General features: G+C 38.9%; 1 protein-coding gene across 2 annotated transcripts in view; it reads right to left on the bottom strand.

The window, feature by feature from the left end:
• Positions 1-3,663: 3,663 nt before the first annotated feature.
• Positions 3,664-25,851, bottom strand: part of LOC125760936 (maternal protein pumilio) — a 173,773-nt gene continuing 151,585 nt past the window's right edge. For both annotated transcript variants that reach the window (XM_049421542.1, XM_049421543.1), the window contains exons 11-14: positions 20,090-20,300; positions 14,178-15,338; positions 13,924-14,092; positions 3,664-13,796 (exon numbers count right to left, since the gene is read on the bottom strand). In XM_049421542.1, the coding sequence (XP_049277499.1) occupies positions 13,247-13,796; positions 13,924-14,092; positions 14,178-15,338; positions 20,090-20,300 (2,091 nt within the window). In that variant the 3' untranslated portion in view covers positions 3,664-13,246. The remainder of the gene's footprint in view (positions 13,797-13,923; positions 14,093-14,177; positions 15,339-20,089; positions 20,301-25,851) is intronic.

The following is a 25,851-nucleotide window of genomic DNA, read 5'->3' as shown; positions in this document are numbered from 1 at the left end:
GCGAATTTGTTGCAATAAGTTTCTTTTCACTCAAATAATGCTTTAAATTAAAAAAAGTATAAAAAATCGGAAAAAAAATTAAAAAAATTTTTCAACTCGAAAATTTCATAAGGCTTACCCCTTACGTTTTTTTTGAGAAATTTTGCAAAAAAAATTAAATTGATTTATTTTAATGCCAATCGGTTGCAATGTGTTTCTTTTCACTCAAGTAATGCTTTAAATAAAAAAAAGAGTGAAAAATAATCAAAAAATCAAAAAAATCAAAAAAATAAAAATTTACTAAGGCTCATTTTTGCACCAAGTTTTGCCTATAACTCGGTCGGTATCCAACGGATCGCCAATCTTTAACCTGTGGTCGATAGATGGCATTGATGGCTACATTTTCTTCTTGGACGGCCATGCCCTTAGATATCCGTGCCAGAAGTTATTCGAGGAACCAAGTTCCTTACCCTGTTTGAGAAAATGTAAAATTTTCCTCATTTTTGCACCAAGTTTTGCCTATAACTCGGTCGGTATCCAACGGATCGCCAATCTTTAACCTTTGGTTGATAGTTGGCACCAATGGCTACATTTTCTTCTTGGACGGCCATGCCCTTAGATGTCTGTGCCAGAAGTTATTCGAGGAACCAAGTTCCTTACCCTGTTTGAGAAAATGTAAATAATTCCTCATTTTTCTGTTATTCAGCAAAAATTTTAAATGTGATATATTAAAATGCGAATTTGTTGCAATAAGTTTCTTTTCACTCAAATAATGCTTTAAATTAAAAAAAGTAGAAAAAATCGGAAAAAATTTTAAAAAAAATTTTCAACTCGAAAATTTCATGAGGCTTACTACCCCTTACGTTTTTTTGAGAAATTTTGCAAAAAAAATTAAATTGATTTATTTTAATGCCAATCGGTTGCAATGTGTTTCTTTTCACTCAAGTAATGCTTTAAATAAAAAAAAAGAGTGAAAAATAATCAAAAAATCAAAAAAATCAAAAAAATAAAAATTTACTAAGGCTCATTTTTGCACCAAGTTTTGCCTATAACTCGGTCGGTATCCAACGGATCGCCAATCTTTAACCTGTGGTCGATAGATGGCATTGATGGCTACATTTTCTTCTTGGACGGCCATGCTCTTAGATATCCGTGCCAGAAGTTATTCGAGGAACCAAGTTCCTTACCCTGTTTGAGAAAACGTAAAATTTTCCTCATTTTTGAGTAATGTAGCAAAAATTTTAAATGTGATATATTAAAATGCGAATTTGTTGCAATAAGTTTCTTTTCACTCAAATAATGCTTTAAATTAAAAAAAGTATAAAAAATCGGAAAAAAATTTAAAAAAATTTTTCAACTCGAAAATTCCATAAGGCTTACCCCTTACGTTTTTTTGAGAAATTTTGCAAAAAAAATTAAATTGTTTTATTTTAATGCCAATCGGTTGCAATGTGTTTCTTTTCACTCAAGTAATGCTTTAAATAAAAAAAAGAGTGAAAAATAATCAAAAAATCAAAAAAATCAAAAAAATAAAAATTTACTAAGGCTCATTTTTGCACCAAGTTTTGCCTATAACTCGGTCGGTATCCAACGGATCGCCAATCTTTAACCTGTGGTCGATAGATGGCACCAATGGCTACATTTTCTTCTTTGGCGGCCATGCCCTTAGATGTCTGTGTCAGAAGTTATTCGAGGAACCAAGCTCCTTACCCTGTTTGAGAAAATGTAAAATTTTCCTCATTTTTGCACCAAGTTTTGCCTATAACTCGGTCGGTATCCAACGGATCGCCAATCTTTAACCTTTGGTTGATAGTTGGCACCAATGGCTACATTTTCTTCTTGGACGGCCATGCCCTTAGATGTCTGTGCCAGAAGTTATTCGAGGAACCAAGTTCCTTACCCTGTTTGAGAAAAAGTAAAATTTTCCTCATTTTTGAGCAATGTAGCAAAATTTTCAAATGTGATATATTAAAATTCGAATTTGTTGCAATAAGTTTCTTTTCACTCAAATAATGCTTTAAATTAAAAAAAGTATAAAAAATCGGAAAAAAATTTAAAAAAATTTTTCAACTCGAAAATTTCATAAGGCTTACCCCTTACGTTTTTTTTTGAGAAATTTTGCAAAAAAAATTAAATTGATTTATTTTAATGCCAATCGGTTGCAATGTGTTTCTTTTCACTCAAGTAATGCTTTAAATAAAAAAAAAGAGTGAAAAATAATCAAAAAATCAAAAAAATCAAAAAAATCAAAAAAGTAAAAATTTACTAAGGCTCATTTTTGCACCAAGTTTTGCCTATAACTCGGTCGGTATCCAACGGATCGCCAATCTTTAACCTGTGGTCGATAGATGGCATTGATGGCTACATTTTCTTCTTGGACGGCCATGCCCTTAGATATCCGTGCCAGAAGTTATTCGAGGAACCAAGTTCCTTACCCTGTTTGAGAAAATGTAAAATTTTCCTCACTTTTGAGCAATGTAGCAAAATTTTCAAATGTGATATATTAAAATTCGAATTTGTTGCAATAAGTTTCTTTTCACTCAAATAATGCTTTAAATTGAAAAAAGTAGAAAAAATCGGAAAAAATTTTTAAAAAAATTTTCAACTCGAAAATTTCATAAGGCTTACCCCTTACGTTTTTTTCGAGAAATTTTGCAAAAAAAATTAAATTGATTTATTTTAATGCCAATCGGTTGCAATGTGTTTCTTTTCACTCAAGTAATGCTTTAAATAAAAAAAAAGAGTGAAAAATAATCAAAAAATCAAAAAAATCAAAAAAATCAAAAAAGTAAAAATTTACTAAGGCTCATTTTTGCACCAAGTTTTGCCTATAACTCGGTCGGTATCCAACGGATCGCCAATCTTTAACCTGTGGTCGATAGATGGCATTGATGGCTACATTTTCTTCTTGGACGGCCATGCCCTTAGATATCCGTGCCAGAAGTTATTCGAGGAACCAAGTTCCTTACCCTGTTTGAGAAAATGTAAAATTTTCCTCACTTTTGAGCAATGTAGCAAAATTTTCAAATGTGATATATTAAAATTCGAATTTGTTGCAATAAGTTTCTTTTCACTCAAATAATGCTTTAAATTGAAAAAAGTAGAAAAAATCGGAAAAAATTTTTAAAAAAATTTTCAACTCGAAAATTTCATAAGGCTTACCCCTTACGTTTTTTTCGAGAAATTTTGCAAAAAAAATTAAATTGATTTATTTTAATGCCAATCGGTTGCAATGTGTTTCTTTTCACTCAAGTAATGCTTTAAATAAAAAAAAAGAGTGAAAAATAATCAAAAAATCAAAAAAATCAAAAAAATAAAAATTTACTAAGGCTCTTTTTTGCACCAAGTTTTGCCTATAACTCGGTGGATGTCCAACGGATCGCCAATCTTTAACCTGTGGTCGATTGATGACACCAATGGCTACATTTTCTTCTTTGGCGGCCATGCCCTTAGATGTCTGTGCCAGAAGTTATTCGAGGAACCAAGTTCCTTACCCTGTATGAGAAAATGTAAAATTTTCCTCATTTTTGAGCAATGTACCAAAAATTTTAAATGTGATATATTATAATGCGAATTTGTTGCAATAAGTTTCTTTTCACTCAAATAATGGTTCAAATTAAAAAAAGAATAAACTGTTGAACTATTTATCAAGCAGATGATAAAGAAAAGGATACCAAATAGAAATTATTATTTCTTCAATGTTACAGAAAATTTATTTGTTTGATAGTATCATAATATTTATAGTTATGTTCAAATTAATATTACTTTCATATTTATATGTTGTTGTTTTTTTATTTATAGCCGTGTGTGAGTGTGTGCTCCTTTTGCTTCATTTTGTTTGTTGTTGCTCTTAGCCGCTTTTTGCCAACTGCTGCTATTTGATCCTACTCTCTTTCTCTGTGTGTGTATGTGTTCGTTCTTCGAATCGGTTATCAAATGTTTTGCAACTTTTTATGCTTATGTTATTTTGTTTTGTATTCTGTAGAGGCTCACCCGCCAATCATCAGAAAAGGTTAGTTGCCTCTGTGATTTTAGTTTTCGCTTTTTTTCTAGTTTCTTGGTTGTATTCTTTGCAAACTCTGCTGTACGTTTTCATCGCAACACTAAACACAAATTAAAAAAAAACACACAAACTATTTCACGCACACACGCACACACTAGCAGAGCATAAATCCAACGAAAATTGGATAGTTCACCTCTTTTAGTGTTTTCTACATCGAATAATTCGATTTCATACAAAAATGCTAATGCTCAAACTTAAATAACTAAATTCGTATGAGTTACAATTGACAAAAGAGACAAAAATATATTTATATGTATGGATGAGGATAAGTTACAAAACCCTAGTTTACTCAAAATGGAACTTACAAATAAATCGAAAACAAAAAAAAAATACAAACATATTAAAATGTTTGCATGTATGCTTTGAATTTTCATCACCATTTTGCAGAGACGGTTTCTCGGTTGTTCACGTACGTTATAATGGAGAAAAACTTCTTAAAGCAAACCTCACAAAACGGTACAACTTTTGCCGCGTGGTAGTATTTGCATGTGTTTTCTTTTTTTTGTGAATTTTCCATTGTTTTCGTGGTGACAATCTCACTGTATTGCAATGATAAATGAGTTTCCTGTTTGCGATTGTTTTCCTCCTTGTTCATATTTTCCTGTCTTTTTGCACACTCTTTTACGCGGATCTTAGGTTTTCCATTTTGCTTTTTTTGTTAACACGCCATCAGATGGGATTTGATGGTTTCTTTTGGGGAGACATTGTGTGGTTGTGTGTTGTTGGTTTTATATGTTTGCTCAAGCTAAATTTGTTTTTCCTACAACTTTCGCTTTCCTGTTCGCTTCTTTCGGTTCTTTTACTTGTGTGTTGAGTTTGTTTGTTTTTTCTTCTCTCGATTTTAAGGCAAACTTTTGCTTACTTTACTCAGTATTTTAAACTGAATTATTTTGTTCTTGTTTCTGTTGTTGTAATTTTCGTTAACAAAAATCTATTTTGCACCTTCATTGTGCCCTATTTGTAGACCTGTATAAATGAATGGGAAAGGTTTTTTTTTGTTGGGGGTGTGCATTCTTTTCTTCCTAAACCACCCCTTCTCTGTTGGTTCGTGCCGTTTTAGCTCTAGGAGAAGTACACTTGCTGATCGGGGAACCCAGTTGTAGAGGCTGCTTCGAGAAAGGTTTCTATTTGTTTGCTGTAAGTAGCTTAATTGTTGAAGCTTGTTTTTGTTCCTTTTAAAAAGACACTCTTTGAAATGTGCAAAAACAAACAGTACAAACGTGTTATAGAAAAGGGAGAAATTGATTCATCTATTTTGTTCACAATTAAACGAAATTGATCGACAAACATGCACCCAAAAGCAAAGAGTGGCCCAACAGCAGCCTCCGAAAGAATAAAAAGTAAAATAATTTAAACTTTGTTTTGTTTTTGTTAAAAATGTACACTTTACAGTAGCAGCAGTAACTACAGGAACAAGAAGCAGACAATTTTACAACGTTACAAATTTTACAATAAAACACAATTACAATTACCAATTGCCGGAACAGCAGAACGGTTTGTTGGCAGTGTCGGCAAACCTTGTTTGTGTGCCTCTTCTGGTGAGGTTCTGTTCTGAGTTTCCCTTTCTTTTCATATGTCCTTTGTGTGTTTTTTCGCATCGAAACCGAATTCGTATGATCGGAGGGGAAGAGGGAGGTTTGGGATTGTAGATGGGTGGTTTTTGGGGGGCTAGAAGAGGAATCCGTTGTTGGGTGCAAGTAGAAAAAAATCACAGTTCAATTGTTGGATAATTTCATACAAAATTTTCGTTTTGCTCGCTTAGCGTTAACGAATCTTCTCTCTTTCTTGCGTTAATTTACAGATAATAATCAGATTCGGGGATGAGTTTTGTAAACGCGCTCCATTCGTAAGTAAGTTCGTTTCTTGTAAAGCGTTCGTAAAAGGGGGATTGTTTTGTGTACCATTCGTATCCTCTTCTTCCTTTTTTTTGATCGGGAATTCACCTTTTTGCTCTACCTTTCCCTCCAAAAACGAAGAGGAATGCATCCGCGTTTCTGTTTTGCGTTATGTGTTGTGTGTTGTGATTTCTCTTTCTTCCTTTGTTTTTCTTCTTTTTTTTGTACAGTTTAAAACAATTTATACACAATGATGTCGCCGCTGTGATGGGCAGCGACTGGGAGCGACTATCTTTTCAGCACAAAAGATGGACACTTTCCACCCTCGGGGTGAAGTCATCAGCAAGCAGATTGTTCTGCCGAACCACAATCCGCAGCACGAACGCTGGACACATTTGGAACATGACTGATCAATAATCCGATCGCAAGGGGAGGAAATTTAAGATCAAGCAGCATTTTAATAAAATCTTTTAAGCATAAACAACCCCTGAAAAGCATTGGTTAAAACAGCTTTTGTTTTATAAAAACAAAACAAAAAAAATGTCTTTTTCCTCGTTTGTTTTTAAGAGTTTTCCTCAATGTTATGTTACACATTACGCTCTGTACATATCACACGTTTTTTTTTCTTCCGAGGATCTATCATCCGAGTTGGGTTTTGAAGCTGATAAAGTCTTTAACTGTCCAACGTTCGTGCTACTTAGAAGCTGTATGGCAAACCAAAAAAAACTTGCGATACTTCCCCCACTGGGTTTCGGTGCATTTGTTTGTCTCGCCCCTTCTGAGTGTTATTAGTGGAGATGGTTTCTGTTTTTTTTTTTGTACAATTTTTCACAAAATTTCCCCAATACTAGATTCCTTTGCTGGAATACATAAAATACAAATGTGCAAACAGAAAACGAAAAAAACAAAACTCAGTTAATAGTTCCGAATATTCTAATGAACAATCAAACTCATCACACACACACATATATCGGTGTAAATCTTTCGGTGAAACACTCCAACACTTAGTAGTTTCTTCGTGTTACTTGTATATTACTTGTTCCGGCGAGGGGGGTTTCATTATTTTTTTTTACACAACATCCATTTCCATTTTCGATGAAATTTACAAATATAAAACAAACCGAAACCACCGGTTGCGTGTTGTTGTGGTGTGAGATTAATTTGTACAACGTAAAAATTTTGTCAGCAAAACTGAAAATGCAAAATGCATGTTTGCGACTGTGACTGAGATCGAGTGATCATCATATGCCGCATGGATGCATCGCACATTAGAGTTTCCTACTAAATTTGAATTTTATAACAAAAATTACATGTTTTTCTTCTCTTTTTTTTACAAGTATAAGATTTCCTATCACTTCCCAGTATACGCGCGCTTGACGTTCTTCAGGATATTCCACTAAATGGCGGTAAAATGGTGAAGTTTTCAGAGTGGAATATCCGCTTTATAGTGGAATCTTTTATCTCCCTAACACCCCCATTCTACCCCGTTTCTTACACCCTCCCCCATTTTTTTCTCCCCTCCCACACTGCTGTCCATTATAGAGAAAACAAATCTAACCCGAGTACACACTGTTGAACGTGCGTTTTCGTTCCTCCCGCGGCACGGCGTGCTGTAATTAATATACACTTTCTCTATTTTCGCTTCTGTGTGGCTTGGCTTAATGTTGTCTACTTTACAGCATAATTTTACACATGATTTATCTCCAGCGTATGTCTGTGTTTTTGTTTTTCCTTCTGTAATGTGTGTAAAATGATGATCGATCACATCGTTTGCAAAAGGGATGGTTAGTGTGTGGCGGTATCAGGAACCACGTTTCGAGGTGTTGTTCGGCTTTTATACACATATTCATTCAAGGATTCTGTGTGTGTGTATGTGTCGGCATTGTTTGGATGTTGTTTTGGTTACAATTGTGTTGTGTAGTTCTTCAATCATTCTTCGTATGTTCAGTTCAGTCCAACCATTAGAACGGTGTTAGTTTTGTGAAACTATTGCTGTATTTACATCGACCACTAATATTTAACTTTCGCTTGATCGCTCTATATTTGCCTGTGTGTAGTAATGCCTGCAGTTGTTGTATTAGTTCAGTGTGTTGTTGTTTGCACTATTTGTTCACTATTCTGTTGTCGTTGCGTGTTTCGTGCTTTTCTCCCTGCGTCTTGTTAATAGTGGTTTTTTTTTGGGGGGGTGGTTTGTACAAAGTTTTATACATACGCACATACACACCACTCAACAGGCATCTTCTTGTTTTTCGTTTACTGAAGCCTTCTTGTCATTTCTGTGAGGTCTTTTAATCTTCTTGATTTGCTAATTTCACAATGGAACTCTGTGTTTGTGTGCTTATTCGTTCCTGCTTGTCTCATTTAATGCTGTTCTTACAACGGACACGGCACAGAACCACTTTGCATTCAAAGTCACTCTCACTCACACACTTCGGCCCGTGGGCGCTTGCGTTCGCGTACATAAAAATAATCTTTCTAATAATCTGCCTTCACAAGGTTCCACACACACAACACACACCAAATTGGTTCATCATAGAACACATGTTTTGCCATATAGTATAATATTTACGAAGGATTTCTACAGCTTTTGTTCTTTTTATCTTGTTGTTGTATCTAAGAATTCTAATGTACAATCAAACACTATTCAAAATGCTTCTTTTTTTTACGGGTCACCTTCGCTACATTTTTGTCTAGCTTCCTGCTTTTTATTTTCTTCAACTAGCTTTGTGGTAATTGTTTAAAATTTGAAAACTTTTACGCTGTCCATCGTTCCGATACAGTCGCCTCGCGAGAGATCAAGGAGAAGGGATTGGATTTCCTTCCCCCTTTCTATTGTTTGCTTTGAGTGTACTTTTTTCGATAAATGTATTGTTTTTTTGTGTTTTGTTATTTATTTCAAATACGAGTTTTTTTATGCTAACGTTTTTTTCCTCTCTTGTAGCATTTCCATCTGCTTTGTAGTGGTGAGATAAGGAGAGAGTTAATTTCTGTTTTCTATATTCGCCGCTATAAACGAACCACTGTATGTGTGTGTGTGTGTTTGTTCTGGGTAGGGGGTTAAGTAGTATAAAATAACTATGTAAATTTTGTACAGCGATATACAACTGGATCATATTTGCAGTACAGGTTTTGTTTTGCATTCGCCGGTTTTTTTTCTGTTTTCATTTTTCACTAAACGGTTTCATTACCGGATTTATGCTTATACGGCGGCATCACCCCCTATGCGACTCACTAAAACAGTATGCACAACTTATAAGCTGTCTATATATGTATGTATATATATATATATGTATATAAATGTATAACGGGGAAAAAAATTGGAAGTTAATATATATCAAGTTCTAGTTCTGTTTTCATAGTTTCAATAGTGAAGCATTTCCGTGTCACCTTCCTTCTTCTACAGCTCATGGATTTTCTTTAAATGGGTTTATGGTTTTGCATCAATCAATCCTTATTTAAAGTTTTCGTTATTTTTTTTACTGCCCTGTGGCAGGGGTTGTTTTTTTACGTTTTCAAACAGTTTTTTTTATATTAAATTCTAGAAAATCGTTTCTCTAAGAAAGTCTATCCATTATGAGGAATATTTATATATGATTCGTGAGACAATTGCTATAAGCTCCCCCCTCACACACGCACTTCACAGTGTTTTCACTGTGTTCATTAATTGATTTAACATAGCACAAATATTAATATGTATATGTATTTTTTTATAGTTTGCATTTATAAAGCAACATCAAAAAACCCAGTAATGTGATACCATTCTAATGAATGCACATTAATTTCGTTTGCATTCAATGTTTGCAAATTAAATGAAATTAGGTTTTACACATAAACCCATGTTATAAAGAAAAAAAAATAGTGTGGTGACAGTAAAACACCGTAATTCTTCTATGAAATAATTGTTCTACAGTTATGGGTTTTGTTCTTTGTCGCCAAACAAAAAAATGCATATTTTGCTAATTTTATACGCCTCCCCTTTTCTCATTAGTTATTGATTAAAATTATAAGTTTGATTAAAATATACATGCACGTGTTGATAGTGCAAAACGCATAACGTAAATAAATTATATCAAAGTAATATGTCGAACAAACCAAAAAAAAAAAAACGGGCCAATCTTTTAACTAGAGATAATACTCGATAGAAAAGCTATGAGCATATATGTTGTGGGTAGTGACGCAAAACATTCGAACTGATTTCATTCGTACCGAATAAATTATGGTATTTCGAATGCGTGGAAACACTCGACTGGGACTGGTGAATTTGTTAGTGTGCTGCAGATTCGTTTCGTTTTACGGCGCCACAAGTATAATGCCAAAAATCGGTCCCTTTCCATTACAACTTTACTCAGACGATGTGGGTATTTTAGCATCATATTTAAAAAAAAAGAAATAGTTTCTCTTTCCAGGTTGTGTTAAAATTCTCAAACTCCAGTCTTGGACAAGTTCGCTTTCCTTCATTCGTCGCTACAACGATCGCTAGGAGGAGTATGCGCGACCTCGAATAATTCTACGCTGCTGTCAGCAGTCGGTTTGCATTATGCGTGAGTTTCGTTACGTTTACAGTTTACTATTCGTTAGTTAATTATGTTACTACCATGATAAGAACTAGGGACTATGCAATGAGCTTACAAATAGTACACTGTTGTTGTCATATCAAATGTGCACGATCATGATCGTGCAAATCTATTCATTTCGTTTATGATGTTCGGAAGGGTAGTAAATACCCAAAACCACATTCACACATCCCCGCGCATTTGGTGCATTAATGCCCTCCAACTGTACGGTTACAACCAGACCACGAGCAATTGGGTACATTGGCTCCATTTTCTGTTGTCTGCTGTGTGTGGTTCGATACAACATCGGTGTATAATGTTGTGTAGTTTTTTGTTGTTTTGTTTCGTAAATGGATCGAGAAAAATCTATTGTTTTTAAAATGATTAAATAAGATGCGGAGCTTATATCGTTGCGTTAATTGATACATTTCAAGTAGGTTTTGATTTGATACGTGTTTAGACTTCCTAATGCTATCGTTTTGAGTGGGGAAAAAAACTGATGAAGGAGAATAAAGTAAATGACTGTCATTCATTCATCATCATTCGCGGTTTGCTAACGGTACTTGGGAAAATCGCTAACTCGCGCTACAATAGTGCTTGAAATGTTAGACTAAACTAAACGCTTACCAAGCGGACACACATCACCAGAACGCACCTACGTAAATATCTACGTTGGACTGGGATGGCAGTTAATTGGTTTTTTTGCTTACATTTCTGCTTACGTAAAACTGTGTACTACATTAATTCTAAGATGCCAATACCTGTGCGTACCTGTTTGTACGCACTACGCAGTCCACCATCCACCAAAAATGCTGCAACGTGCACCTACTACTACTATTACTACTGTCGGCCACTTGGTTGTTAGCAGCCCACACCGAACGTGGCTCGCTTGCTGATAAATGGTTTCAATTTGAAAAAAACTCACGTCTGCCTTTCTGGATGTGGATGTGGGACTGTATTTTTCTTGCCCTTAACGTTCTTGAAAAAATGATCCCTATGCCAGCTTCTTCCTAGTTAATAATTAAAAATAATCGATATTTCTGCGCTGCTCATTTCTATGTATCGCTAGAGCAGTATATTGCTACTACTAATTATTCTTTCTCAACAGTTGTTCGTTTTTTGTTTGCTTTTGTTTTTGCTGCATTGAATGTACTTAAAACATGCTAACATTAAACGGGCACACAAAACGTTGCTTAAAGGTTTCAACCCTTCCATCTTTTTAATGGTCCCTCTCCTCGTAACGGAGAGGGAAGCAGTGTTCATTCATCTATATAGGGAGGATTTTCTTCTATCAAAAAACAGTGCGCCACTATTTACTAGTGGCTGAGTATCAGCATTATACATGTGCAATTTGCAGCATTAAAATGTGCGACACATTTTTTTTTTTGCAGCGATTAGTTGTGTGTTTCCCCTGCTATGATATTCCTTCGTACCATACATACGCACATACATACATATATATTTGCTAGAAGTAGCAGTTGAAGAATAGATTTTCACTCTTCACTCTGTAGTGGAATGCTGCTTCGGTTCTAATCTGTTAGTACCATAACAATCTGATTGTTAGCCAAATTCCCTTCACTCTGTTGTTCGTTCAATGCGATCACAAACGTTACATTATTCGATCGCTTTATGTGCTTAATGTTCTACCCGACAGCGAAACACTTACCACAACAAATAGTAAGCTCCATTAGTTCCACAGCTTTTTTTACCAAGTGGTTTGTCGCACTACCATATTATTATGCTGTACTTTTATACTTGTTCTATCGCGAGAATGCGCCTGTACGGGATTTGTTATAAATATTACGTTTACGGGTACTCTGAGTCACACTACAACACTATTGCATTACACTTGCACTGCATTTTATTTGCATGGTTTGCTGGTTACGGTTGGGATTTGGAGCATGGAATTTGCAAAGCAAACATTCACATAGCACAAATGAGACAAATGAAACTAAAGGACATAGTAGTGTTATCCAGTTGAAGATCGATCATGAACGTTAAGTGTAATTATTCCACCAGATTCGTTCAATTGACTCGACCATTTGTTCTCGAAAGTAACCGAACAAACATATACGACCGGAGAGGTTTATCCTGCACGCTCTAATTTCATTTCCACCTAATACAAAATGTTTGGCTTCTAAACCTTTGCGCGGGAAAGGATTATTTCAACTAAAAACTTTACTACTTACATCAAGGCATTAAGCAAACCATGCGTATGCGTTGTTGTTTTAATATATGCGAATGTGTTGCGCCTTTTTTTCATTACACAAATTCGCACTGATCGATCATCGTTGATCTGCTAAATTTACTTTCTCTGCTATCGTTTCGTTTATAGAATTGAGATCGAACACCGTACACAAAATAAAAATGTACACAAATTATATAAATGTATGAAGGTGACGCAAAACAAACAAAACGTTCAGACAGTACTAGCACTGAGAAGCTTTACTTTCGCTGGTGAGCTTCACTATTCGTTCGAAAGCGAATATTGACTTCGGTTTCCTTTTTTTCCCCTTTGTTTTATCCGTTTGTGCTTTTTTTTTTTAAATTATAAGCTTATTCAACGTAGTAGAAACATATAACGTTAGTTACTTGGTCCAAACAGAAAAGTGTTGGGATAATTCGTAAAATGATAAAGATTCGACCATTTACACCCATTCTTATGGTTCTAAACGCGTATGCTGTTACTAAGGGGACACACTAAACGTTATTCGAACGTAACCGCTAAATATTCGAAAATAGCGAACAATACATATTTACACTCTATCTACTTGCTGTAAGCCCCTTTTTCGACTATGCTTGCGACACGATCAACCTTACATTACTCCATTTGTTGGAGGTCCGATCGGACGTAGGCCAGCGTTGGTACCGTTGGTGCTACCGCCACTAACGCTTCCATTGTTGCTTCCTGCCACGCCGCTCGTAGCGTTACAGTTGCCCGCTACGGATCCGGCAGCGCCAGCTGATACTGTAGCACCGTTCGCATTAGTTCCATTGTTTACAACCGTTCCGTTTGCGGTGCTAGTGGCAGTGAGCTCACCATTAGTTCCATTAACACTACCATTGGTACCATTGCCGGCACTGCCAACCGCTGGACCAGCAGTACCATTTGCACCGGTGGCAGTACTAGCGGCAGAGTTTCCAGCTCCACCGGCACCACCACCCCCGGCAAGGGAATTTGGTGTCTTGAGCGAAAATTTGTCCAACTTTGCGATGATGTGTTTGCCGTATGTATACTTTTTCAACGAATTCATGTGCGGTCGAATCTTGTGCAGTAGCACTTTGCGCTGCGTCGGTTCAGACACGTCAATCATCTTCTGTACCACATAATTCGCGTACTGATCCTTCATCATGACGTGAAGTCCACTAAAAACAAAAGAAAGACACATGTTCGTATTAATGGTATTACACTATTTGTTGCTAGGAATGTTTCAAGCTGAACATCATTGCAGAATTTGTACTATAACAACAGACGACAACTGGCCATACTTACGCATCATTGAATGAACACACTTCCTCTATCAGTAGTGCACGTTCCGCGCGGGTAGCATGTGTGACACACTTTTCCACCACATTCGAGGCGAATTTGTGTTGGGAGAGAGTCAACACTTTACCACGGACGCTGGCAATCAGGGCAGATTTATCCTCGGGCTTTCCATGTTCTGAAGTGATACAACAAAAAATGCAATTAACATAAGAAACAGTTGCGTCGGAGGCACATTCATATTTTGTATTCCTGCTACTAACCCAATACATGCTGGATGACGTAGTTTCCGTACTGATCCTGGATCAGCTGCTCGGTGTTGGCATGCAGTTCGGCCAATATCGGTGCCGTCTGTTCGGGTGTGCAGTGTTCCAGTATCCGCTGGATCACCCGACAACCGTACGGATGTGTACTGAGCGAGTACACCTGATTGCGGAATGCGTCGATGATGAATTGCAACGCGACCGGATCGACACACTCGATGCACTTCTGCACCACATGGTTGCCGTTCTGATCCTTTACGCACTTAAGCACGTGCCCGTCCAGTTCACGCACAATCTCCTGCTGCTGTTCCGCCGGAATGCTTTCCAGTGCCTTCTGTATAACCCGGCAACCATACATCTGCAGTGCTAGTGGCAGCACGTGCCCTTTGACCTGCTGCGCCAGTGCTTGCTTTTGCTCCGGCGAGCCAAACTCGAAGAACTTCTGGATGACGTAGTTGCCAAACACGTCCGTCATGAGACTGTAGGCTGCTCCAAGTATTTCGTTAAATACGAGCTGCTTCTCGACGCTAATGGCTCGCTCCAGCTTCTGCTGAATGAAGCGCGATCCGTGCTGATCCTGCGAGAACTCCACAATGTGATTGGTGAGATCGCGCAGCTGCAGGTTCGGGTAGCGCTGGTTGCGGAAGTCTTCTAGCAGCCGGGAACGGCCCGGTGGTCGATCCAGACCCGGGGCAGCGCCCGGTACGACCGGAGCGGCCGCGGGTGCTGCAGTTGGGCGTGCCACCGCACTGGAGAGTCGCGATAGGATTGCCTGTGCGGCACAATTGTTCGACCCAAACATGGCCGCGTTTGCAGTCGATATACCGGGCACAAGGCCGGGATTTACCTGTCGGAACTTTGTCTCTGCACCGGGCGCACGGCTTGTTACCAGGGCGCCAAGATTCGATACCGGCGGTGGTGTGAGCGAAGGCCCTAGCGGGCTAGCCGAGGCAGCCGCTACCGTACCGAGACCGCTGTAATTTCCAGCACCGACAGGCCACTTGCGGGCCGCCGAAGCAGCTACGGCCGCAGCAGCATTCATCGCCATTGTGTTGGCCGAGGCACTCGAGGTATAGTCCAGCGAAGGACTGAAGGCCGATGTATTGCGATCAAACGAATCCCGACGTGTGGTCAGGGATGATGTGTTCAAGGCACCGAGTCCTGTTGTATAAAGCAAAGGTTAGGATAAGAAACGATTATGATTAGTGCCGATATGTTGTTCAGAGGAAGTGGGGTAGAACATTACGTTTTGTTTGATAAAATTTAGATATGAAGAAGGATAATTTCGCTTCTTCAAACCAGTTTTGGCACTCCATAATTCGACTTTTTTTGGCGCACAGCGGAACTACTTTCCTCTCATCACTTCAAACTGAGAGTTACAACTAACATGCGGTTTGATCGTCGTTACAGCTTACCTACGCACAAACCAACGGTTAAAACTACTACCAATGCCGGTAGGGCTTAACGGACACAGTATGTGTGCAGTCTACACACATAGCAATACAATCTTACACGAATACAAAGAGTTTTCAACAAAGTGTCAGCATTTCATAACGCAAACTCATGCGTTTAAACATGAGAGTGTGTGTAAGTAAAAGTAAGAAAAAGTACCAAAAGGACTTTGCTATTATTAGCACATTTAAAGTAGAACACTACGAAAAGACAGATAGAACCATTTTGATGATTGCATGCGAAATGCTGTATAGTAGGTGTTAGTGATGGGCAGGTCGATTCGAACCTACCGGATCGGAGCCTTTCAACTGGTTCGGGTTGATCCCTAAATACGAATAGATTCACTAGGTGCACCGATTCCGGTAGATGCAAGTTACCATAAGCGACTCCGAGCCGTGGGTGCAACGAGTTCAAGCTGACCTTGAGTCGAAGTAGGTTCAGTAGGTCCAGAAGGTGCAACGAGTTCGGGTCGGAACTACTGAACTTAGTTATATTCACGGGTCGGCCCGAACATGCTGCACCCACGGGTCGGAGTCGATTCCGATTCTGTTGCACCCGACTCCGAGTCGAGCTATGAAATGAATCGTATGATCCATCACTACTAGGTGATCGTGCAGAACAAGTGTTGTTTACCAAAGTAACTTACAGTTATGCACGAAAAATGACAGTGGAGAAAGACGTTTTAGCGCGAAACGAAACAACGGTTAGGACAGGAATGATGTGTGCTTCGGAGTTAGTTGCATGGGTTGCAGGAGTTGCGAAGCATGTTGTTTTGGCTAGTTACACCTACGAAGCTGTTGGTTGGAGTTCCGGCTTCGAAACTATTGGGTTCGCAATCGGTTTCAGTTTCGGAGCCGACTCCAGAACCGGTCGCAAAACTCCGGCTGTGGAGTCGTTTTTGCCATCACTAAGGACCAGCACGTTAGTCGCGGTGTTGTAATAGCGTTTTACGAAGAGAAGATAAGACACAAGGTGGGAGCAAACAGTCAAAAATTCGCGTATCCAAGAAATTCCGAAATTCAAATTTCTTGCCAGAAAGCGTTCCACGAGTAGCGCGGTAAGCTTGTGTAATGAAAGCTTTAATAGTAGTATTATTAATGCACATTTTGTATTGATGTTAGGATTTTTATCATATGATAAGTGTTTACTAATCATCCAAACAAGAGCCGTGTAATTACGATCGTTTGAATAGCAGTGCACCGATCAACGGCTTGTGTTTAAGGATATTTGTTAGTTCACATATAAAGCTGATTATAAAATGCTAGTGAACGATTAAGAAAATATCTCGAAAAATATACAAAAGAAAATTCTTTCAGCTAAGGTCTCAAATGAAGTAGAATTATACAATCACATCTCGTACAATTCACCCTAACATAAACCATTAATACATTGAAGGTTTCTTCCCTCTTTTCTACAACTTGAAAGCACTAACGATTAAGCTGAAATTAATTACTTCCATACCAGTTTCCTTGACGGAAAGCCGATCAATTTATCCACGCCTTTCAGCACGCACAAATGGTTCGATGAAGTGGAAAATTTAACAAAAAACAAATTTCATGAAGCCTCGTGCCGAAAATTCCGACAAGGAAATAGGTAGAAAGGAAAGGCTTCCTTCTTACAAAAACCGGAACAGATTACGTTGCGGTCAATCAGGGAGTGAGAAAATGGGACGTTTTCTTAAAGCACCAATTTCGACACGATGATTAACGGGGAGGGCGCACACAAACACAATATGCTTTCCACACAAGGGTTCCACAATTTTCATTGCAGCACAGTGAGCGGAACGAACTGGTAATCGATTTTATGCAATCGACAAACAAGTGACAACCTGCACTTCTGGTTGTCGCCTGCCTTGGTTGGATAAGCCGGAAAGAAAACGCTGTCACTCCAAAAGGGAGCTGTGGAACAAAATCTCCATGACAAACCTTCGACAAAGGAAAAGAAAGACAATTGACAGCGAGGGGTTTCTAAGGGAATAGTTTGTAGCGTTGGCGCGGAATGGGTATAAAGGAAATGTTCACGCTCGAAAGAATCGCCTAATGCGCCGGCGATGGAGTTTAGTGGCAAAATCAATCCTGGCAGATTTGTGTAACCAGGTAAGCTGATAAACATTTTTCTTGCCTAGAGTTAAGTTTTCCGTTTTTTCTTTAGTTTGCATCATTCTCTGTACTTTGAACTAACAGATCAATGCAACCGCAAAGATCAATTGAGTATGGTCTGGATGTAATGAGGAACAATTTAACCACATACGTAAAGCACAAAGCGCTAGAGTTATGTACGATTGAGAAATTATCGTAACTTTGTATAAGTTGCACAATTCCTAAAATCTGTGCGCATGTAACTGAAAAGACCTTTAAGCAGCAAAGGCTTAAGATTTTTCATCAATCTTTCTGTAAAAAAATTAAGTTTTGTGCAGCTGCTCGATTTGAACACCAGCGCACAATTTGCAAAATTTTACCCAATACAGGGTGTTTGAGATTAAATGATAACGTTGGAACCATTTCTGGACTTTTTACTAGTTGAAGTGGAATCTTTAGAAACGGATTCCTTATTTTAGCGTTATCGAGATGAAACTCGATTCTGTGCAAAGCTTTCGGAGCTTACACACTTGCAAAAGATATGCAAACGCCTCCAAGGCACAATTATTCGACATTTACCGTAACACATTCTAGGTCATCTTGAAAAGAATCCAGTAATGGCTCAGACTTTACGATTTTACCACTCAAAAGCTCTGTAAAAATGAAAATAGAGTAAATATGTTTCACACAAATCTACGTTAATTCAATAATTGTGGCACCATTTTTAGGAGAAGTGGAAAAACAACAAATCAAGACATTTAACGGTTTGAACTTAAAAATAATTAAACTTCTCAAGCTTCTCCTCTATAGGAGTTTGAATATTGGAACATATTTAATTTAATCTCAATATACCACGTAGTACAAAATGCACTGATCGTACAATCGATTCGCTTTTCCGTACAGCTTTTTCCGCGCCAAACGCAGAGAAAGCAGAGAAAACCAGGGCAAGTCATTATCCTCCTACCTTTGGAGCACAACAAAAAAAAAACATTAACCAGCAAGAGAAAAATTTCCCCTTTTTGCGAAAGCTCGCACCATGGTAGCCGTTTATTCGTGTCAAAGCCAGATGATGGATATCATCTACCTTTATCATCATAACCCGCTTCCTACAGCAGTTGACTACGAGGACGGATCTTTATGAAGATCACCTGTCTTGTTTTGATTTAAACAATCGGAAACATAATGAAATACAATTAACGCACAAACAATTCACCTTGGAACATTTGATTGTGAATGTATGAAATGTTAATTCACACTCTCCTACACTATGAACTACAACAACCTTAAAAGGGAGGGAAAACTTCAACACCCACCCCGTATAATTGGTTTAATGCAGTTCCCGATCATTTAGATTTTCCACTGTGTGCGAATAAGTGACAACGACACGCTATCTTTCACTCTTTGTCCTGTCCTCACAGAGCTTACATTGCTGCATACTATACATTGAAAGGTGCAATATAATGTGCACCGAGGTATGTAAAAAAGGGTGCGGAAAGATATAATTCCATATTTTAAATTATACCACTATGAATGTATGTTGAATTGGATTTGCTATCTACACTACAGAAAACCTTCCCGGGGGGCACTCTCCTATTCACTGTGTTTGCATCAATTTCCTTCTTGAGCCATGACGAATGGTGGGACAGACACACTTATAACCAAGGGAAGGTTAAGGCGAAGCAATCAAACCTGATTGATGGAAAATTGTACCTAGCGAAACATGATCTTCATTCTCGGGTGCGTTATTTTCTTTCTGCCAGCAGGGAAAGCACGTGGGGAAAGCAAACCAGAAAGGGGTTTCTGCCCGCGTGCCAATTGATGGAAAGCGATTGTAGCGGACCTGTTGATGGACAAGTGAAGCCCCTGCAACTTGCAGCAAACAACGTTTCCCTGGGCTTTCTGGCATCTCTGTGCAGTGTGTGTTTCTGTGTATCGCTGCCCATCCATTACTGACCTACATTATTGACCGCGCATTATGTTGCTTTGGTGCAAAAGCATAAACGAATGGTTATTGAGCTTTCGCTAACATTTTGATGTAACAAACGATAGAATAATTATCCAAAAACAAAAAAAAAAAAATACATCAACAATCGATAGTACAATGAAGAATTATATACTAATGCTGTAGTATGTATGTATTACAAATGTACACAATATTATGGTTACATTCGATGTACTATTGTTGAAAAAATGATCTATTAAACATATTTACAAGCCACGGTTGAAGCTAAAATGCTGCAGCATTTGCACAGCAAAAAAGTAAACAATTAAAATTTGAACAGCTTCAACGATACGAATGCGTTAAATAGTATTTAATTTACATAGTAAAGAGGAAATAAATAATATATTCGAAAGTTAAGATGGCTTCCGCTATGTACATACCTCCTACGTTGGATCCGTTTTGGGCCGAGTAGACATTCTGCTGGGCGGTCTGTGGCTGCGGAGGATAAATCGGGGGCGCTTGGGGTGCCCGCGGACCAGCTGCACCGGGCGGCACCAGCACTGGCGGGGCCGGACTGACGAGCCGCATCGGCGTTCCGGTGCGTGGTCCCATCACCAGCGAACCGCTCGTGTCGTAATATGCCGATATCACCTGCACATCCCCAACGATGTGTACGTTCGGTTCGGGGGGTTGTTTTTTTTTGTACAAATTGGGGATTGTTGTTGTTGATTTTGTTGTAATTGTTGTTTAATTTGTTGTATTGTTTTTTTTGTACACATACACACACCCATTCACACACACACATACACGCGAAGGGTTATACACGGATTTGTTGTCACAAGGATTTGCGTGTTGTTTTGCCAGAAGGGAAGACACAATGAAACAACGATGCAAAATAACGAACGAAATAAAAAAAGATAACACATGTGAAGGAAAGAGAAAGAGAGAAAAAAGAAAGGAAAAATGTACAATTTTTAATATTATAATGTTGTATTAGCAATAGATTCTATGATTAAGCATGTACATAGTAGATTATTTTTTTAAAGATTTAGCTTCATGTTGTTGCTTTTTATTGTCACAGAGAAAGTAGCGATTGTATGGTCTGATCGTACTGCAACTTACGATTTTTTTCTTGAAGATGAAGTTTTTTAATTAAAGATTGTAAAGTGACTTTGAGTGAGTAACAATACAAGACTCGTGTAAAATTGAATATACATACACAATATACTAGAAAAAACGTTTCAAAAAACTTCGAAATACCTAGTGTAACATATTACAGCCGTTTGAAATTAATCGAGCGCGTGACCAAGGGACACTAATCAAACAAAATACCATCAACAAGGATACGTTAAAATCGATTTCACCTTTATCCATTAGCTTTCACGTATGGACCCCAAAACATCAACTCCGGCAAAGCAACGTTGTTTACGTGTGAGCTTATAAAATAATCTAACAATAGCGTCATCAATGGTGTAATCTGGTCCCGGATAAAATAGTGATTACCTTTACAGAAATAATAATTATCTTCCTCAGCCTAATGTCTCCCTTCTGCGTGCTCCCCAAAAAACCACTAGCGGGTCTAAAAATGAGAATATTAATGTTTTATGTGCCGCACATAAGTTCTAATGTTTGGCGGGCTGGCATGCATGAAGGAGACTGTTTTTGTTTTCTCTTCTTTTTATTGGGAAGAAAGAAAAGAAAGGACTAAACTATCTATATATCAATATACAGGAGGGGTGTACGGCCTATCACGGCAGGTGAGCGTCTTCGCGCACGCTTTCAAGAATGTCTAGTGCTCTTTCTTTGGGGTTTGGGGATTGATCGAACATTGGAGGAGGTTGGGTTTTAGTTGGAGTGTCCGGGGTGGTTCATTAAAGTCGACACGCGAACCTAAATTCACTCTTCCAGCACGGGTGAAAGAAATGGTGATACATTTCTCAAATATACAAATACAAAAAAATAACGAAGCTTACACTTGAGTAGAAGCTAGACGAAAGGAGGTCACCGTGAGAATATAGTGAGCGGTTCCCTGGTTCGCCTTTCGGCGATCTTGTCTAGGTTTCTGCATACAAGACGATAATAGACTTACGGCCAACCAGAACGGGAAGGTTCTTGAAATCCTGAGGAATCGAAGTAAAATTCTTTCGCTTCCTGCAAACCCTGAACGGAAGAACGCAAACGAACGTAAAAAAAAGCATTGAAGATGGCAACATTTTCAGCGGCTAACCAATTGCCGCCCGAGCGCGTTACTTCCCGTTTTTTTTTTTGTAAAGCGCACACAGAGAAGAGATCACTGATTGCACGCGAATTGCTAGCGAACTCGGCAATTACCAAGCGAAGTCCGTCCCCGGGGTGATAATGAACCAAGCATTGTTGTTTGCTGTGGAATCTAGGCTTATGCACGAACCACCGGATGATGGTTCTCCCTCTGGTTGGGAGTTGAGTGGGTATTGGATAAAATGTAAGTAAAATTATAATGAACTTTTTCCCTTTCCGCAGTGCAGGGCACGAAGTGTCGCGGTCCCCAAACCTTCATCGGAACCAAAATTTATCGTCACAACAAACTGTAATAGAATTGAAAGAGCAATGCAAATAAAAAAATATGTCAAGTATATTGATTTTTTCAGGCATCACGATACTTTTAGCTAATTATGGAGGTAAACTCGTTGTAGAAAAAAAACTTTCAATATAACGAGCACTCGTCCAGGTTTACAAACCGAACAAGAGAAACGAGATGGCTTTGCTTATGCATTTGAAAGTTTGAAAGTGATTTCATAACGAACGAGTCTAAAATCGTCCAAAATCTGTCACAGTGTGCAAAATCCGAACAGAAAATCAGCACAAAAGTAGGCCCAACAGTACCTGATAACATTTCTTTGGACTTGTCCGAAGAATTCCTTACATGAGCATCGAGACCCAGTGAACTAGAGAGTCGAATGGGAAACAAGTTTTCCTTCAAGTAGTTTGTAATAGGGTGGCACCAACAACATGAACCACATTCAGCGAATAAAGGGGCAAACAACCAGTTACTTACTTTCGCTACTTAGGTTTTATGGCATTTATGCACCATCAACCGGACACCTTCGATGGAGGTATTACAGTGTAGCAGAAAGCGCTCTGAGGGTTCAGGTTCGTTTCAATCGATCCGATACACATAGTCGTCTCTGCCCACTCGGCACTCGTCGTTTCCTAACCATAAGCTACGCGTTATATGTTAATTGATGATGGTAATATCCAGCATACCAGTCACACGAAAATGCTACCGAAAAAAAACAGTAATCCAACCGAGAATGTGCGGGTGGTGCGCTCTAATAACAAAAGCTCTATGTGTGTACATATATGTGTATATGTGAGGAACGGTCCCTGTTTAGCATAAGTGACGATCTATGACCCTCATCAGCCCGCAGGCGAACAGGTAAACGAGCCCTTTACCTTGCTGTTTCTAACCATTACGCTTTCACTTTTAATTTCCCCGGCGTTGATGGATTTGCCAATAAGAATTAAATTACAACAATCCCGGTCAGGGAAGGGAAGGTAGCGCACCCAACACCATTTGGTTTGGTGCCCGGTGTACATTACGGCGCACGACCAATATCAAGTCAACACGCAGAGTGACCTTTTTTTTGTTGGGCATCGATCGCTGGACTGTGGAGATGTGGCGACATTTTCGTTGGTCTGTGTTTTATATATACCTTGGTTCGTTTCCATCACGTCCGACGACGTCATTGATTTGGCTGGAATGGGTGAAGGTAAATGACCCACTCAGTTGGAAAACTTCAACACAACCGGGAAAATTCCTTACGAAATAACTAACTGTCAGAGTGGAGGGAATTGAATTTTCTAATTTCAATATTTATTTTTTCAGTTCCGATTAACCGCAATCCATCTCCACTGCGTGACCACAGTTGGCAATAGGGCCAAAATGACGTGTGCTTGTGGGACACTCTTTTTAACACGCTTTCACTGAAACTACTCTGCAATGAGGGTGGTCTCGTGGAGTGTGTTAATTTTGTGCCCATTATGCTGGCCGTTTTCAATGTAAAGAAAAATTCGCATAGAAATTGTCTGCGCAACTCGATGCCAACGAATCCATTGAAGTGAAGATAGCTCTCAAGAATCGCAAAATAAAATAACGAGATTTAAGAGATTTAATATTTGAACCATAACGTGATGTCCGCCAATGTCTGACCGTGACCATCAAAGCATCCAGAGATGGCCAGGGTCACAAGATGATACATAACGCTTGGCTACGGTGCTTGTTCTCTTTCTCTCTCTCCCTTGCTCTCTAGGTCGATAAACTCTCGTCACATCACGTCCATTACGGCATGACGGTATAAGAGTTCGCGACCGCGATGACGCGATCTCCCCACACCGGGGATAGTGTATACCGTGCCCTTCCGTACATATGATCAAACCAAAAACCTGCTTTCATCAATAATCTCGTAGATGTGGAAAGCAAAAACTAGTTTCACAAATATTTCTTTTCAAATGTCGTTGGTAGGCCTGAATTTTCACGATTTTCCTTTGCACAGTATCATCGCTCGAATGAATCTTTCTTCAACAATGTCTGTTCTGGTAGCCGGATCACTGATAAAGCATTTTCCTTGGAGCAAATTAAATCATCATCCGTCCGGTAAAAGTTTTTCCGACCTTCGCAGACGTTATGTACATTATGTACAACCGCCTTTTGGTGAATGACCGGGAACGCGATTCTCCAAAAGATGAAGATTATATACGACGTGTGCCTTTCTCGTCATTAAATAAGGTGTAAATGTTGCGGAGGAAAAAAAGAAGAAAGAGGGATGAAAATTGTTCGTTGCAAGTCGCGGTGCAACTGCTTCCCGCCCGAGTGGTGGAGGGCAACTTCCTGCTGGGGACAGTGTATCAGCGCCTGTTCGAAGTAATAGAGGTTGGCCAAGCGAAACCCTGGTACAACCGCGTGACGACGTCCTGTGTGTGTTACTTTATTAATGCTCGCGTGCACAGACTTGCGTCTGGAGCGAGTTTTCACACACATCTCTTCAGACCCGGTGTGCGGGTTTGTGTTTGCATCTACAAACTCCCAATTGCGTTAGGGAGTGTTGTGGTATTGTGTTAATGAATCATTAATACCAATTAGCTACACTGCTACTAGAACAGGGCAGCTTGGCTTGCAAGGTTTCCATTTCAGCTCCCTTTAGAGCATGGTTGGCTGGACGAACAGATTGACTTTCGGGTTTTGGGACGAGATTTACCTTTACCGCCTGCTCGTTCTCGGCACAACACAAACACCGACTTGTGAGGCATCCAGGTGCAGCAGCATAATCACGTTTACGGGGTTGGCGTAAACTATTCATTAATAAATACGCCAGCTAACTTCTTTACTAACCTCCGTCCCGCTGGTGCGGTTGCAGGCATTTCGCATTTCTAACCGAAGGTCGGAAATAGGTTGTAGGTTTTGCGATGAGGCAACAACCATGCTTGAATGGGTGATGCTAGAACTTGCCCTGAGCTTACGACAGTGCAGGAAGGAAGGAACTGACTACAAGTTTCACAAACCATGGTTGGTGCATCAACTTACCCACCTTTTTGCCAACATAGAGGATGTCTTGGCTGATGATGGGAGGGCTTTTCGAAATATAATACAGGAGAGTGGAATATCTTGATGAAGCTTGTTAAGTGTTAAATTAGACAAATTTTTAGCATTGATCAAGCACGAATGGATCAAAAATTCTAAGATTGATGTTCTTCTAAGTTTATTAAACGTCCTTCATAATATTAAAAAAAAACATCTTTTGAAAATTCAAACGATTAACATTCAACCAACTATGAATAGAATCATCGTCGGTCGATGTCTATGAAACACTTCATCACAGTCATAATTAAACATCAGTCAGGAAAAAACCCATATTTCATGAAAGTGTTCGTAGAATTTAGATGCTGAAAATAAGTTTACCTTCCGTAGTATCACGTGCACGTCTGAGTGGCGCACACCGGAAGTAAGAGTGTATGGGAAATGAGGGCATGTTACTCGAAAATGGCCAGTAACGAAAAAAAGATTGGAAACAGATGAAAAGCTTGCAAAAACCGCATCGAAACCGGTGCGGAGAAGAAGTAAACGGTAGACCCAACTGAATGTTTTTGGGCTGGCCGCTTGGTAGACTTAATCCAATTACTAAGTTGTAATTATTTTACCCATTGCGGTTGATGATGGTAACAACGC

The sequence above is a fragment of the Anopheles funestus genome, chromosome 2RL, assembly GCF_943734845.2.
Source record: "Anopheles funestus chromosome 2RL, idAnoFuneDA-416_04, whole genome shotgun sequence".
NCBI lineage: Eukaryota > Metazoa > Arthropoda > Insecta > Diptera > Culicidae > Anopheles > Anopheles funestus.
This window is presented reverse-complemented; position numbering and strand designations above follow the sequence as displayed.